Raw genomic sequence first — 17,195 nt, forward strand, 5'->3', positions numbered from 1 at the left:
CGCGGCGGCGGCAGCGGGGCTGCGGCAGCACGCGGCGGCCGGCGGGGCTGCCCGGCGCGGGGTGCCGGCGATGTCCGGGTCCCGGGCGGCTCCTCCCGGTTGAGCGGCGGCTCCGCGCGGGCCCCGCGCCCTCCCCGCGCCGCGGGGTCCGGCAGCCGCGGCCCGCCCGGCCGGGCATGAGGCGGAGCGGCGGCGGCACAAAGGCTCCTCCGGGGCTGCGCGTTGCCTGACGCGGCCCAGCGCCCCCGGGCCCCGCCGTGGCGGGACGATGTCGCAGGATCACGACATGGACAAGACGATCAAGGTTGGCGGGAGCCGCCGGGGAGGGCGGGAGCGGCCGGGTCACGGTGCCCGTGGGGCCGATTTTGGGGTTTTTTAGCGCAGCAGAGGCTCGCTGTGCGCAGGGGGCGAGCGGAGGCTCCACAGACCGAGCACCCCGACTGCCCAAACTTTTTACTCGTTCTGCCTTTTAGCAAGCAAAGGAATTAGTGCTCATTGGCTGCGAGTTGTATAGTTCTCTTATTAATTAGCGTTCTATTGGTTAATGAGTCTCTCATTTGCCGTGTTAATTAGTTAATTATCTCCTTCTCGCCTTTGGGTCGGGGGCGGTTCCTGGCTCGGTGTCTCCGAGTTGGTCACAATCTGTCCCTGCTGGGATTCCCTTTTACCCACTGCAGCTGATTTCAACACAGATGCAAAGTTGGGTTGTTTTAATTTCTTCCTTATCTTGGGGGTTCTGCCCAATGTCCTCATGGACCATAAGCTCTGCATTTCTTTTGTCCAAATCCTTCTTCCCAAGCTTTGTTCACCTTTCCCAGATCTGAGGTCACTGAAATACATCAAACCCTAAACCTTAACAAGATAATTCTACCACCAAGTAATTTGGTTTTCTCACAGCTGGACATCGCTCTAAGCTTTTTCATGGATGAAATATTTTTGTTCATCAGGCTTGAAAGCTACAAAATCAAACCCCAAAGAACAGCCTTTCTTAAGGAGATTTTCCCCACATTCTCCAGCAGTCAGAACCCTGTTTCTGACCCTGTTTCTGAACTCCTTTCTCATTCCTGCCACTTTTCCCTTCTGATTCTTGGGATGGCAGGCAGCCTTTCCCAGGGCTCCTGTTCAGGTGCTGCCATGAAAAAACAGCTCTGGAGTGTGGGATTTGTGTGTTTGGAGCTGAGCACATCCAGGGCTCGGGGTGTGAGCTCAGGATCCCTCTGTGCCCTGGCTGGCTGGTTTTCCTGGGGAATTCCCTGCTGGGATAAAGGGATGTAAACCAATGTTTTCAAGCTTCTCTGGAGGTTCTTTGCCTTGTGCAGTTGATAAATCTTGGAAAAAATTGGGTTAGAAGAGCTTTAAAACTCATCCCATTCCACCCCCTCCGTGGGCACGGACACCTTCCACCATCCCAGGTTGTTCCAAGCCTTTTCCAACCTGGCCTTGATCATTTCCACATTGAAAATTTGTGGGGTTTGCACTAAAAAAGCGCAGAGGAGAAGGAAATCTAATGAGGTTGTAATTAACCCCTGAGATCAAGTGTCAGAACTGTTCCCTGTGGTTTTTCTTGCCACGCTCCAGGGAAGGAGCCATCCTGAAAGCTTGGGGAAAAAAAGAGGATTTGAGTAATTCTGTGTTATTTCATGAGAAGGGAAAGGTCCACATCAGAACTCTTGGGGTTTAAAGCTGAAAAGCTGAAGTTGTGGAAGTGTTGGGGCAGTTCTGTGCTCCTGCTCCTCCCAGTCTGGAGGGGTTCAACCAAAACTCCCTGGGTGAATCCCTGGAATTCTGGGAACAGCCTGAATCTAACTCATAATTCAGTGCTTTTATACTTTATGCAGATTTTTTTGCTTCTCAAACCCTTGGTTTAGGTCAGGTTTGGTTGTTGTCAGGTTCAAGGTCTGGGATTCAGGACAGGGATCCATGTTTGGGAATGGGGGAGAAGTTGAAGGAGCAGGAGATGGAATTCCCCAGGATGTGACGTTTCTCTGGCTGGATCCATGGAGTTTGTCCAAGCAGCAGCCTGCACTTCTTCAGGTCACCCTATGACACCCCAAACTCCTGATTTCAACCCTTTTTCTCATCAATATCATGGAATCATGGAATCAGTGAGGTGGGAAAAACCCTCTCAGAGCAACAGCTCAGAAGGGGCTGAGCAGTCCCGATGTGTGAGAGCAGCTTGGTGGAATCCAGGCTGGGAGAACTCTGGGAATGCTGGTTTTCCAGGCTCTGAGCATCCCAGACTGCTGGGATAGTGCCCAAAATGTTGGCTGAGGCTTGGTGAGAGGGAATTTCGCTGCTGGAGAGATCCCAGCTCCACGTGGGTGTAAAACTTCGCTGTAATTCCAGATATTTCATATCATTATCCCATTTTCCTGCTGAAAATTAATGTAAGGAGCCATCAGAAGTTTCAGGTTCCTGGAAGTTTGGAGCTGCTGCAGGGCTGGTGATTCCCAGATGTGCCCAGGAATTCCATACCCATGCAATCCCTGCTGAAATACTTGGATATTTTCAAACACATTGGTGCTTTTGAAGCATTTCCAGCTGTTTAAAATCAAAATCATGGAATCCTTAAGGTTGGAAAAGACCCTCCAAGGTGATGGAGTCCAAGCTTTCCCTGGCAATGTTGGGAATTCCTGGTGCTGAAGTTCCCATTCCTTCCCATTCCTGAGCTGGAAAGTGGATATCAGAGCTCCCAATCCCTGGATTTGGTGTCATTTGTATTTCTTGACCTCTCAATTATTAATTTTAACTCCTTGAGTTGTAAAGCTGCTTTGGGATGAAGATTGGGATTCAAATTTAAAAAGTGCAGGAAGTAAAATTGTTGCCTTTTTCTATAAAACAATGGCAAATACACAGAATAGGAAATAGAAATTAAATGCTCATTAATGCCCTCCTAAAATTGTGTTTTCACCCCACCCCTGCTGCTTTCAGTTCTCTGCAGCTGAATATAAGGAAAATTAAATCAGCTTTTCCCTAACAGGCTCCTGACAAGTGAAATTTATCTGAGTTGAATTGATACGAAGTTTCTTGGAGCTCCTCCTGAAAACCACAAATTTCTGTGATGCACTGAGATTTCTGCCCCTTCCTTTTAAACCTTTCATGAAACCCTCAGGGGTGGCCTCTTCCATGCATTTCCAGTGTATTTGGGAATTATTTTTCCTTAAGCTTCGCCAGTGATGCTGTTGCAGCAGCTCCTTTTGCTGTGATTTATCCTGAGCAGAGGCAGGAATTTAATAAAGGAACAAAAGCCCAGCTCAGGGCATCAATCAAAGCCCTGAGCACTGGATTTACAACCTGCCTTGGGATGTGGTTAAGCCTGAGAGCACCCAAGCTGTGGCTTAATAAAACCCGGCCCTATTTGTGTGGATTTGGACAAAAGGAGCCTGGTTTATTATCAGAAAAATCTAAAATTATTCAAGCAGAGTTTAATTTACAGTGTGATGGTTCCAAATGTTTGAAACCTGCAATTTTTTGCTTTCTGTCAGCAAAAAAAAAAGCATTTTGGTGCTGAGATGGGCTCCTTGTTCTGCTGTGATTGTTCATTTGTAGGTAGGAAGCTGGAACTGAGTCAGGGAGAGATGCCCTTGTTACACTTTGGGTATTAAAAGCACAAAATCACATTTACTGCTCTCAATAACCATGTTTTGAAATTCCACCTGCACAGAAGCAACCTTAATCAGGTAAATCATGACACGAGCATTGATACTTATTTATGTTTATATTTAATTTCCCTCAGGAAAGCAAACTCTCCAGCAGGCACTTTTACACTCAGATCTGCTGAGCTGAGTGGTTTTGGGAAAGGCTGTAGTAATTTTATTTATTATGTGTTTATTGACTGTGTTTTCCCTCCTGCTGCTCCTTCCTGAACAGGAAACCTCCATTTTAGAGGAATACAACATTAACTGGACTCAGAAGCTGGGAGCTGGGATCAGTGGGCCTGTTAGGTAAGGGAACACTCTGGGATTATCCCTGACCTGTGGAGGAGTCAGTGAGTATTTTCCTAAGTAGAATACACACAAAATTATAAACAACAAATGCCTCTGCCCCTCTGTGGGTCATGCAGGAGGGGTTTTGCCTTTTTTGGGGAATTTGGGAAGGAAAACTTCTCTTCCCTTCCCTGTCCTGGTGTGTTCCCACAGCCAGGCAGGAAGAGGAGCTGTTATGGAATAATGACAACAGAAATTCCTCCTGCAGCCCCCTGTCCTTGGCTCCTGGTGCCCCAGCACTGCCCCTTTCCTGCTTTCCTGGTTGTTTTTCCAGCTCTTCCCTCTTCTTGCCACTGGCTTTGCATCCCAGCCCTGCTCCTCATGGATTTCAAATCCCTGGATTTTTTGCTGGGAAGGAAAACACTTCAGCAAGGCCTCTCCCTTCAGGGAATGTGAATTTGTGCTGGAAAACCACTGTGCTGCTGCTCCTGGGTGCTCCCTTTGTCTTTGCCATCATTTATCTTCCTGTCTGGGTTCTCCTCATCCTTTTTGTGTTGCTTCATTAAAACACACGTTTGGTGCTTTATTCTCTGGGCTGCCTGTTCAGACATGGGCCCTTTCCTCAATTGTTAAATGGGGGGAAAAAGAGAAAAAAAAAAATCAGCCAGAAAGAGAATTTCCTTCCCAAACCACTTGATCTATTCCAAACACTTTATTTATTCCAGTATCACTGGGGATGTTCAGGTGTGCTTTGGGTTATTTCCATCCAGAATCTCTCTTGAGGCTGAATTTAGGGTGAGAGCTGGGATGTTCCCTGTGTATCCCAAATTGGGGGATTCCCATGTGGAGAGCAAACTCAGAGCTACAAATCAATTGCTTCAGGTGTCTCTTTTTAACCTCCTTGCTGACTGAATGATTTTGTTGCTGTAATACCAGAGTCTGCATGAAAAAGTCCTCCCAAGAACGCTTTGCACTGAAAATCCTCCTCGATCGTCCAAAAGCTCGAAATGAGGTACAGTTCCTGCTTTTCTCTCCATAAAACCCTTCAGTTGTTGGGATGTTTTAAAATTAAAAACCCCACCACCAAACCCCCATTTGCTGGCTGTGCTTCCAGAGATTTATTTATAATTAATTTGAGCTGTATTTTAAAGCCGTTCTTCTCCCTGTGATGGAACAGAAGCAGTTTGGGAGGGAATGTTGTTTCCATACGTCTCACTCTTGGATGTCACTGCTCCAGGAATGCTTCAAGTTGTTCTGGAAATGGATTTTTCCATGTGCCAGGAGCCTAAAGCAGCTCCTGACACTGCTTGGGAGTTCCTGAGGTGCCAAACTGTCAGCCTTTGGAATGATGGGCACTCCTCCAAACTGTCGGGAATTTAAAGAAGGATTAATTGTCCTCGAGGTTTAGGCAACTTCCATTTTTTGTTACTGAGCAAATTCTCCTTTAAAATTCCCATAAAAATCATCTGTGTACAAGAAGCACTGAGCCTTGGCTTGTTTGAGCAGCCTAGGGAGCTTTAAAGTGGGGAAAATTCCTGAATGTTGGGACAGGGGGTGATGTTCCAGGTGCTGGAGCTCTTAGCCATGAAAGAAGCCAGATTATGGAATTTGAGGGTTTATTCATTCATTTCCACTTCCACTTGCATCTATACCGCTACTTTAAAGCTGGTTCTGTCTCTAAATTTATGTAAAGAATCAAAGATGGAGCTTTTCCCCGAGCTCTGTGTGTGATTCCATAATCTGTCAGCAGCCTGGGGTTGTTTTTATGGCAAGGTGAGCAGTGCTCAGCAGGGCTCTGTGCCCGTCCCTGTGTGCAGTAACAGCTCTTCCCTTCTCTTCAAGGTACGTCTGCACATGATGTGTGCAACACATCCCAATATTGTTCAAATTATTGAAGTTTATGCTAACAGTGTGCAGTTCCCACATGAATCCAGCCCCAGGTAAGATTACATAGGGTGATTCATTCCCACCGCTTGCTTTCCATGTTTAGCCCAAGGTATAGTGGAGTTTGCTTTTTTTTTGTTTTGTTTTGGTTTGGTTTTAATCACAAAATTATTATTTAAAGGGGGTCCCAGGTGTAATAATTATCCTGCAGACCAAGCAGCTCTTGTTTTTTTTCCCCTGACTTTTGTGTGTTTAAATTATTTTGCTTCCTTCACTCCCTGTTTTGAATGCATCTCCGTTTTTTTAGGTTTTCCATTGATTCAGTCTGCATTGTGTGAAAGAGTTGTTTCTAAAAATATGAAATTCAGCCCTGAAAACTCTCAATGCATTGTCCTGCTTAAAATGAACACAGGAAAACATGGAGCAGAGTGATTTTTTTGTGTATTATTATATTAGGATAAAAAGATTGTCTTCTGATAGGATCTTAGTGGAGGAAAATCATCAGAGCTGGGAGAATGAAAGAGCTGAGACCTGAATTAGGCTCTGGTGTAGCTGATTTTGCTGTGTGGTGGGAACTGGGAATTAATTCCTGGAGGATCTGGCAGCCCTGATCTCCACCTTCCTATTTTTTATCCTTCATAATTATAACAACAAAGCTGTAAATTAAAATAACGGGGGATCCAGACTCAAAAGCATCCACGTGCTGTGTAATCCTTGAGGGCAGAGTTATCCCATGGATCCCACACGGCTTCCAGCTCCATCCTGAATGGAGCTGGATGTGTCCAGGTCGAGTTTGTTGCAGCTGGATGTGGGAGCCCATCAGGAGGAGCAAACTGGAGATTCCTGGCTGCCAATGACTGGGAGCCAGAAAATCCTGCGGATTTTTAGACACCAAGGCAAAACGACAGGAGCAAAACGGCCCCGAGAGCAGCGTAGGGAAAGCGGTGTTTGTGTGAAATATGCATTCTTAGCTTAGCAATTCTGTTCTTTTTGATGATTTTTTAACGTAACAACATGAAATGCTTTTGAACAGGGCTCGGCTCCTAATTGTAATGGAGATGATGGAAGGGGGAGAGCTCTTCCACAGAATCAGCCAGCACCGGCACTTTACTGAGAAGCAAGCGAGCCAAGTAACAAAGCAGGCAAGTCACCCCCTGTCCCAGCAAATCCATCATGCTCTGGCTAAAGTAGGGACAATTCCTGGGGCTGGAAGGGTGGGAAAAAAGGATTAAATAAAAGAATCCTCAGTTCTGATCCGATGATCATTGCCTGCTTTGTTATAAGTGACAATGCCAAAGCTTTACTAGGAATAAAGGATTGAAGGTGTGGGCTTGTTCTCTGGGTCTGCTGTGCTTAACATTGCTTTTCTACACCTGCTCTAGAGATCACTTCCAAGAGAACTCTGTCATTCCTCTGGTCCTAAAAGCGTTGCCTCCAGCAGGACTCCTGAGCTGCAGAATCTCTGTGACACCCTTGGCATTTCTCTCCTCTGGGCCAGGGGTTTTCAGGCTGGGTTCTGGGCTTGGGCTTACGGAATTCCTGGAAGATACCAAAGAATGTGTTTGTCTCTTCTGATTTTGTGGCTGTTTGTTGCAATGTCATTTTTCCTTCACCGTTTCTCTCCCAGCTCGCTCCTGAGTGCTGTGTTTTATAACCTCCACGGTGGTTTCTGCAGGGGGTTTTGGTGTCCATCAGGTTTTTTGTTGCTGGTGGGACTCTCAGAAGGATCTCTGTGGAATTCAGTGCTGGGATCCCCAGGTCCCCTCAGCCCTGGGGCAAAAAAAAAATCACTTTTGTGCTCTGACTTGTTTCTAATGAAATGCTAATTGTGCTGGTACTTTCTGGTCTCATCCAACAAAGAAATGAGGTGGAAGTACAGAATTATTCTTGACAGTTTGTTTGATTCTGACATGGTGGGGAAATCTTGTAAAACTTTACCAGAAGTCAAGACTTCGATTTGAGTTCTGTGTGTACACTTGGGTTATTCATGTCTCAAGTAACTCCTTGCTTTATTGTTTATAGAAATTGAGTCTGAAATGTGAAAGTCTCTCTAAAATTCTTTTCTCTAGTGGTTCTTTATCATTGTCTTGTACCCAGGAATGGTTAAAACTTGTCGCAACACTGCCTGATTTTTTTCTCTGGGAATGTGTTTGTATTTATTGCTGAGCTAAATTAGCAGTGAAGTGCTCTTGTGACAGTAATTTGGAGTTTTTGAAGGACTCTAAACTTGGGTAGGATCTTACAGAATCCAGCAGGGATACTTCCAAATAAGGGTTGTGAGGCTGTGCCTCACTTCTGTCCCAGGAATGCTGTTTAAATATTTATACTTGACTTTTTAAATGAATTGCACTTGGAAATGTGCAGTCCCTGGAGCTTTCCTGCCTGGATTGCAGGTTCTTAAAGCATCTTTGAAAGAATCCAGGGATGCATTTCTGTGGGATATCCAGAGAATGATTAAAGTGCAGGTGGTACCATCCAAAATGAAAGAATAAAACTGCCTGAGTGTTGAATCTCCAGGCAGGAACAAGTGCAGTGAATTATTCCCTGGAATCCTGAAGCAAGAACTCACTGCTGGGTGTTCAGCAGGGTGGAATTTCTGGGCAGGGGCAGAGCCCTGGAGCCCTGGCACAGCAGGGAAGGGGCTCTGGCACCACCTGCTTCCCCTTGCGGGGCTCTCGATGCTTTGGATTCTCAAATTGAGGAGCCCAGGCCAAGCTGGCTTTTGTTTTCTGTGGGATTCATGTCCCAGTTGTCACTTCACTGCACCACTGCCCAGCAGGGTCAGGCTCATCCTAACTCACAACTCCACCCAAGTGGAGTGAAAATGTTTGGGGTTGGAAATGTCCTTTGTAAAGCTGAAATAAATGTCCAGGCTGCAGGAGGAGGTCGGTGATTGTAGCTGATTTATTGTGCCCTTTTCCAGATAGCTTTGGCTTTGCAGCATTGCCACTCACTAAACATTGCACACAGAGACCTCAAGCCTGAGAATCTCCTCTTCAAGGATAACTCTCTGGTAAGATGAACATTTGGAATTCTTTTGCTGCTGAATTCTGTAAAATGGCTCAAGGGTGACTCTCAGAGTAGTGGTAAAAGAACATGAATGTTTTGGTGAAAAATAAAAACTGAATCACCTGGATGGACTTGGTGCTTTTCCATCCCCTGATCTCCTTGCTGCTGCTGTTAAGCAGGAGTCAGATTCTCCACCTGAACACAGAATCCAACTCTGCCCCCTCATCAGGATGTTCTGACCCTCTGCCTAGAGGTGCTTTGATAGATCCCAACAGTTTTTTGTCTCTCCTGCTCACAACCAGCCTGGGTGTGCAGTGACCCCCCCCTGCTTTCCCAATCCCTGAGGGGGCTGTTCCTGGCCCAGAGCACCCAGAAAAGCAAAACCTCTCTTTTGAAAGGTCAGTTTGTGACCTTTCCGCTGCCTGGTGGAGTGTGAGGGTATAAATACAATGAGGTGAATGTTTGGAAAAGGTGAGATGAGGACAGGGGGGAGAATTATGTGTTAGAGAAGCTGATTTAATGAGATTTGTCTAATGAAGCCTCTTCTCCTTGTTTTAGGACGCACCTGTTAAATTGTGTGACTTTGGGTTTGCCAAAGTAGACCAAGGTGACTTGATGACACCCCAGTTCACTCCCTATTATGTAGCACCTCAGGTAACAACCAGTTCCTGCTCTGGGCTGAAGGGATCATTTACTGCCTGAGCCTCCATATCCACATCATTTTGACCCCCTTTGCTGTACTGGGAAGGGCTCTGAGTGCAGGAATCACTCCAGTCTGGAGCTGGAGTACCACAGGGATCTGTTGATAAGGCAAATTTCCCAGACTCTGCTCAGCACTGATGGTGACAATTGGCTTTTAGCTGTATTAAAGCAGCTGGTTTGGAGAAATCCCTCCTTTGCCACCCCCCTTCCAGCTCAAGCTCATTCAGGATTCCATTAGAGAGGACTTTGCTGGAACAAAAGAGCTCTGAGGAGATGGTTGGTACCTGGGCACCTTGGCCTGGCCCCCCTGTCATTAAACACAGTCTATAATTCCACACAGGCTGCTCTTTGTAGTGCTGCTTTCCCTCCTCTCTCCTGTCCTTTGTGTTGGAGTCCTGGAGAAAATGAAAAGCAGCTGCAGATGGAGATTTAATTGCAGTGCTGGGCAGCCTTTAATCACTGGGAAGGGCAATTCAGAGATCAGAGCATGTCCTAAAAATTCCTTCTGGGCTGGAGCCTGCAACCCAAACCCACAGACTGGATCAGCAAGGGACACATTTGGTGGGATTTGTTCTGGGAGAGGCAAAAAGGGGCAGCTCTGGAGCTTGGGTTACCCTCCAGACACATTTCAGGTTCTGGTTCCAAGCATGGAGGAGTTGGAGCTTTAATTCAGGCAGAACTGGAGATTTCAGTGCCCTGAAATATTATATTTTTTAGTATTTTCCCCATGTAGAAAGCTCCAGTCTTTCTTAGGGAGAAAAATCGGAGTTTGGTAATCTTCAGTAGCTGGAATAAATTTCCTGAATAGAAAATCATCAGGAGTCTTTGGCATAGGCTTTGCTGGTTGTGTTACCTGTTCATGAGATGGAATTTTCCTTGTTTGTTTTTATTTCCCCTCTCACCAGGTATTGGAGGCACAAAGAAGACATCAGAAAGAAAAGTCTGGTATTATCCCCACCTCTCCAACCCCTTACACTTACAACAAGGTGAGCTGGGAATAGAAGTCTTCCCCACCTTACTGGTGCTTCTGATAAATAATAAAATGCACACTTAGTGCAAACCTAATTAATGATCCTCTAATGAAGGAAAAATACACAAATGCTCTTAAGGAGCACTAAATATGAACGAGGTTTTGGTGACAGTAGAATGACTCTGCTGGAGTGAGGCCAAGAGGGAAGTTCTTTCACCTCTGTTTGAAGGGAATCTCTTTCCTGCTGCCAGAGTTTCTGGATGTGCAGAGCATTCCTTGGTCAGGCAGCAGTGCCAGAAACTGCTCTGTACCTGGATCTTCTGGAAAACAACCAAGAATTTATTGTGTAGCTGCTGGAATCTTGGCAAAATGGAGGTAGAAAATGTCCTGAAAGGTAATAATCTTTTTGGCCATTCCAAAACATTTTCCTCATTACCATCACTGTCTCCTGCTGGCTGAGCAGTGCTTGAACCACTGAGTGTTCTGGGTGTGTCGATTTTAACTCAAGTGGTCTGGTTTGTGACCCCAGTGGAAGGATCTGCCCTGATTCCAGCTTTAAGGGATGGTTGTTTATTCCACCACGTGCCTTGAGCAGATATTTGATGTGCAGTGTTAGCATTTAGTAGCCTCACAGAGAGAGTTAAAGCAAATATTAATTAGTCTGCATTACAAATCTGCCTTCTTCAAGGCTCTGACTGCCTCTGCATCCTGAAGAGCCAGGTTGGTGATTGTAGCAGACACTTCTCTTTCTGAACTCCTTAGAATGTGCCAGTAGTGTTTCAATATGGAGTTTCTTCTTCCCTCTCTTGTCCCTTGATTTGGGATTTCCAAGGTGGGAGTGATTTCCTTTTCACGTTTCAAGTGAAGAATTGTCCTGTGCAGGCTTGGTGGCACTGGGTGAAGGGGAAGGTGGTGCTGAGAGAAGGGCCTTGTCCTCGAGTGTGATTCTGCAAAAGCAGCACCTGGCACTCACCTGGCTCCCCAGAACAGACACTGAGAGGCTTCCAGGTGCTCTGTCCTTCCATGGCAATCCAGTCCTGCTCCTGGCTCCTTCCTCTCCCTGCCTGTCACCACAGACAGCTCTGATTTAATATCCCTGCTGGTTCCTTTGTTGGATGGTTGTTGTGTTTTCAGTCTCCCATTGTAAACAACTGGATTCTTTTGTGGGATTGGGGGAGTAGGATTGGGGTATCTCCAGAAATGCAGTTATTCTCACACCTCTGCAGCCCTGGCTGCTCCCAGACAATTCCCAACCACCTGGAAGTTGTTCAGCTTGGGGCATGGAGCTGTTAACAGCAGCCAGATTTATCCACCAAGGTGGATCTGGAGGAGGAGCTGAGCTGGTTCAGTTCCCTTAGGGAATCCCACAGAACTTTTATCATAATTCCCCACTGTCTGCTGCAAACTGCTCCCCAGAGTGACCCTTCCCTTGCTTGCAGAGCTGTGACCTGTGGTCCCTGGGGGTCATTATCTACGTGATGCTGTGTGGATACCCCCCCTTTTACTCCAAGCACCACAGCCGGACGATTCCCAAGGACATGAGGAAAAAGATCATGACAGGAAGCTTCGAATTCCCAGAGGAAGAGTGGAGCCAGATCTCGGAAATGGCAAAAGACATTGTGAGAAAGTGAGTCTGGGGGGGAAACTCTTGTGTTGCTCTGTGCTTGTGTTAAGGAATTGGAAAAGCACCTGGAAGTGCCTTATCCCAAGAGTTTTTCCAGCAGTGAGGGGATTGTCTGCAGCTCATCCAGCTGACAAATTCTCCGTTACATTCGGCATAAACCAACAAGAAATGTTTTTCTTTCTCTGCCCAAGTGTTTAATTTTGATGTCTCTTTTGTTGGGGTGAATTGTGTATTTAGTCTTTAAGGGGAGTGGGAGCACTGAAGGGTTTCAGGGTAACACAACTGGCACGGATTTCCTGGGATGATGTTTAAATTCCTGTGAAAATCAAGTGCCTTTAATGTGATGTGATAAATCTGTCCCCTAAAGCCCCGTGCACATCACACACCCCCTAAAAAGAGTCAGGCAGGAGGATGGAGAGGGAGATTAAGATCTGTCATGAAGTGCCAGACTCAGATAAGGTTTTGCATGGATGTTTTATTCCAAATGCTAATGGAGTCTGTTTTCCATGCAGGGCACATCCCTCAGCTGGGAGTGTTTGAAAGACTTGGTCTGTTTGGGAGCAAGAACGTGGCACTGATTAGGGCTTGACCTCACTTATTTTTGAAGAAGTGACAGGGACTTACTGCCTTTGCATCACCAGAGGAACTGAGAGAACAAAAGCAATATAAATAGGAAAAAAAAATCAGTTGGGGAAGTAATTCAAAAGTGTCATTGGCTCTTCAGATGTACTGTAAATTCTCCAAGGGCTCACATTGTTTGGAGAGGGTGCTGGGACCTTTTTAGAGCTGTGCAGGAGAACCTCCAACCTTTCACCAAATTAACTTTCTTTTATACCAAGGTCAGCTCTTTATTCTCCCACAGAAACTCCACAGGCAAAAGGTTTCATTGTCTTTTAAAATTCCCATGAAACTCAGCTCTCGGGATGTTGTCACGTGAATCCAGGCTGATTTCTGACCTCGAGCTTTATGAGGGTTTGATAATGGGTTAGGATTTGGAAGATGCATGGAAAAGGAATGCATGTGTGTGGTATCAAAAGTGAACTCAACCTGGTTGGCAGCAAGTGGGATTTCTGAGCTCCCCCATGGTGCTGCTGACATTTTGTACAAGTTATTTCTGCTTTCTTGGTACATTAAACAGTTGTGCTCTGCAGCCAAGAAGCTGATCTGGAGTTGTCTAAGGAAGTGTGACAAGCTCTTGGAGTCATTGCGATGACTTGTCAGCACTCTGTGGGAAATCTTGCTTTTTTTTATTTACTTGTGCTCATCATGAGAACACAAATTTATCTGCAAATCCTCTTTCCAGGGTTTCATGCTAGAAAAAAATTGATTTAATGGAGTTTTCAGCAATCTCAGAATAAAGCTGTTTTTTATTTTGAGGAGCTGGGAGCAAAGTGTTGATTACTTGAGGACTTCGTAGGGGGGAGAAAAGCTGAGGAGTGGCATGCTGAGAGCAGTGAGTCCTGTAAGGTTTCCATGGCCAGAGTCCTTGGAATGACTGTAACCTGTTCTGGGGATGAGCTCTGGGAGAGCATTTCCAGAGACTGCCAGTCTGGATCATTTCCAGTTCCTCTGGAAGGTGATTTTCCACCTGGGAGCAGCAGCTGAGGAATTCAGGAGCACAGGGGTATCCCAGGAATGCCTTTAGCACCTTCCTTTGCCCTGAGTTCTGGATTGCCCTGGGTGAGCTGTGACAGCATCAAACTACAACAAGGTCAGAGAACTGGGACAGATTTTGGTCTCATTTTGGGGCAGTTTGAGCTCTTGGAGAAGCTTCTTATTTTGACCTTTAAAATGCTTAAATGCTCTGTAAATCAACAAACCCATTCTTAGGGATTTATTCTTTCCTCCCCAGGCTGCTGAAGGTGAAACCTGAGGAACGCCTGACCATTGAGGGGGTGTTGGACCATCCCTGGCTCAATTCCACTGAGGCCCTGGACAACATCCTGCCCTCTGCCCAGCTGATGATGGACAAGGTCTGAACAGCAGTTATTTGGTCAGGAACGTTGCACAGGAGCAGGAGAGCTCTGGGATGGGTGAAAGGGATTTTTTTGATGTGGGGTTATGCAGATAAGGAGCTTTAGGAGAGAAAATGGAAACGGGAATGAAAATGGAAATAAAATGTGAAATTTGGGCTTGAAGTAGATGCTCCCAGATTGGTGGTAACAAGCTGCCACTTGCTGATGGTAGAAAGCAGAGCCTGAGGGATCTTCCTTAGGTCTTCCCTCTTTTTGCCATGTTTTATCCCAACTAAAGCAATGACCTCACTAATTAAAGTCCTTGGTTTCCTTTAATTTCTGCTCAAAGAGGATTTCAGTCAATCTTGTGAACATGAGAAGGTGATCCTTTGTCCTGTTTCTCCCTGGGATGTTTTCTCACTGATTTTAGTTTTAGCCATGCCTTGCTTCATGCAAGCTTGATTTTTCTTGCGCATCTCCAAAATAAATCGGATTTTGGTGCCTCTTTTTTTTTGCCCATGGCAAACTGTCCATGTGCCCCTTTTGTCTTTCCAGGCCATGGTGGCAGGGATCCAGCAGGCTCATGCAGAACAACTTGCAAACATGAGAATCCAGGACCTCAAAGTGAGCCTGAAGCCCCTTCACTCCGTGAACAACCCCATCCTGCGCAAGCGGAAACTCCTGGGGTAACTCCAGACCTGGGTTTGAAGGGACAGCGTGGAGCCAGCTGGGGTGGCTGGAAAATGGCTTTGGGAATGGCACAGGCTCAGTTTTGATGGTTTAACACACTTCTGGTGTTGCCCAGACAAGTAGTAGTGGCACAGTGTGGTTTTTCTGCCAAGATGTGCCAGTGAGGGCAGGAAGGAGGTTGGACACTGTTCCTGCATTGAACAGATTCCTTATGGGATGTGTAAGATAAGGCAAACTGGGAGAAAGAATTCCAAGATATTTTTTCTCATCCTAACATTTATTTGCTGAAGAAGTCGGGTAAACTCTCTCTCTCTTTGTTTGAGTTAATCTGAAAAATAGACTCATGCACTTTAGGATTACCCTTATTTGAAGTAATTTAAAGGAATATTTCTTTTTCTCCATACTTCAAATGATCTCATAATATAGGACAAGAATTATAATTAATGCTGAACCTGTCTACCAATTTCCCAGGGAGGGAAGGAGCTGTGTTATACTGGAGCAGTTACACAACGAGTAACGAGCTTGAGCTGCACCCAAATTCTAATTATTTCCTCCTTGTTCTTGTGCAGCACCAAGCCAAAGGATGGTGTTTACATCCATGACCCCGAGAATGGAAGCAATGATTCCAACGTGGCTCTGGAGAAGCTGAGAGATGTGATTGCTCAGTGCATTCTACCACAGGCTGGTAAAGGTTGCCACTTTAAAGAATGTTTTAATCCTAAACGTGCAAGACCCCGACTTTGGGTGTGTCAGTGGTGAGGAAGGAAGAACAAAACTCCTGGGCAGCCTCTGAGCTGGGGTTTGGGTTTGTGTGGAATTTTAGTGACACGCAGAGCTGTTAAGAGAACTTTCAAATGGGAATATTTGGTTTAAAGGCCATGTCCTGGTTTGTGTGGGGTCAGCAGGAATAACTGCCCAGTTTGCTAAGCCCTGAGTGAGGCATGAGGCCAAACCTCCTGTGTCCCTTTGTCATCCCAAACAGGAGAGAATGAAGATGAGAAACTGAATGAAGTGATGCAGGAGGCCTGGAAATACAACAGGGAGTGCAAATTGCTGCGAGATACCCTGCAGAGCTTCAGCTGGAATGGTGAGAATTCCTGCTCTCCCACAGGGAATGTGGAGAAGAGGGAAGCACAGACTCCCTGCTGTGGAAATAACACCAAATTTATTCCATTATGGGCTGATTTAGGTTTTGACACTGTTTTATCCCTCCTGCCAGAACTGGTGTTCCCAAAATGGGGTTGGAAGTGTTGCTTTGAAATTTCAATTTGAAAGTCAGGGTTGAGTTTTCAGAAGCACCAGGAATGTAACAGCACAAATGGATCATGATAGAAAAGGGGGAATTTTAAACTGCCAGAGGGAATAGATGGGATATATGCAAAAAACCCTTCCCTGTGAGGGTGAGGAGGCCCTGGACAAGGTGCCCAGAGAAGCTGTGGCTGCCCCATCCCTGGAAGTGTCCAAGGAGGGGTTGGAACAACATGGGATAGTGGAAGGTGTCCCTGCCCAGGGAGTGGAACCAGATGACTTTTAAGGTCCTTTCCAACCATTCCAAGATCCTTTTAGGAACCTCTTCAGCTGCGCTGAGCTGCTTTCCATCCAGCTGTTTATTCCCTCTTTCTGCTGGAGGCTGCTGCTCCCTGTCAGCACAGCAGCTCTGCAGCTCGGCTTGGGTGGGAGCAGAATTAAACCAGGACCTTGGGAATGCTCAGGTGGCTCCTGGACAGAAGAGGCTGGCAGAGGTGTCAGCCCCCAGGAGCAGGTGCTGATGGACATAAGGGACCAGGAGCATCAGCCAGCTTCTGTTCTGTTTGCTTGGCTTTAACTGACATTTTTAACAGCTCAATTTTTCCAACAGAACTATGGTCTGTAATTCCTTTTGGATCCTGTGCTGCTGCTGCCCTGTGTGAAGCATGGTTTAATTCCAGCTAGGATTGCTTCCCTCCTTGTGCCCAGCTCCAGCTGATTCCCTGTTTTTTCCCTTCCAGGCAGAGGATTCACAGACAAAGTGGATCGACTAAAACTGGCAGAAATTGTCAAACAAGTGATTGAAGAGCAGACAAACTCCCATGACTCTCAATAGCTGGAGCTTCTTAATCTTATTTTTTTTACCATTTAAGATTTATTCTTTAACTGTAAAAAGTATTTTTATGTAAATTAATAAATCATAATTATTTCATTAAATTTCCATACTGCTTGAAAATGCTGTATAGTTGTAGATAGAAAAAAAAAATCATTGGTACTGTAATATTTTTTTAAAACTCAGTTCCTCGAGGTATATATGATCACTTATGTACTGTTAATCATGAGCCCCCCAAATGGGGTGGATTTTATTGTTAAAAACCATTCTTTTTCTTAATAACCAGTTGCAGAAGCTGCCTTTCACCTGCCACATCCAGCCCCTGCAGTGACTGTATGCGAAGGAGAGCCACAGT

At 45.9% G+C, this 17,195-nt stretch overlaps 1 protein-coding gene across 3 annotated transcripts; it reads left to right on the top strand.

Annotated features, from left to right (window-relative positions):
• The first annotated feature begins 54 nt into the window (after positions 1-54).
• On the top strand, positions 55-16,944 carry MAPKAPK5 (MAPK activated protein kinase 5). Of its 3 annotated transcripts, none has more exons than XM_058851263.1 (14): positions 55-304; positions 3,871-3,944; positions 4,863-4,938; positions 5,769-5,866; positions 6,844-6,956; positions 8,738-8,823; positions 9,378-9,473; positions 10,427-10,507; positions 11,931-12,118; positions 13,968-14,088; positions 14,626-14,756; positions 15,330-15,451; positions 15,743-15,847; positions 16,749-16,944. In XM_058851263.1, the coding sequence occupies exons 1-14, from the start codon at positions 269-271 to the stop codon at positions 16,841-16,843; spliced, it is 1,422 nt and encodes a 473-aa protein (XP_058707246.1). In that variant the 5' UTR covers positions 55-268; the 3' UTR covers positions 16,844-16,944. The 3 variants fall into 3 exon arrangements, with proteins under 3 accessions (XP_058707246.1, XP_058707247.1, XP_058707248.1); XM_058851264.1 differs by having other exon boundaries at positions 56-304; positions 15,330-15,445; XM_058851265.1 differs by lacking the exons at positions 55-304; positions 5,769-5,866 and having other exon boundaries at positions 3,891-3,944.
• The last annotated feature ends 251 nt before the right edge of the window (positions 16,945-17,195 follow it).

Source organism: Poecile atricapillus, chromosome 16 (assembly GCF_030490865.1).
Source record: "Poecile atricapillus isolate bPoeAtr1 chromosome 16, bPoeAtr1.hap1, whole genome shotgun sequence".
In the NCBI taxonomy this organism is placed as follows: Eukaryota; Metazoa; Chordata; class Aves; order Passeriformes; family Paridae; genus Poecile; species Poecile atricapillus.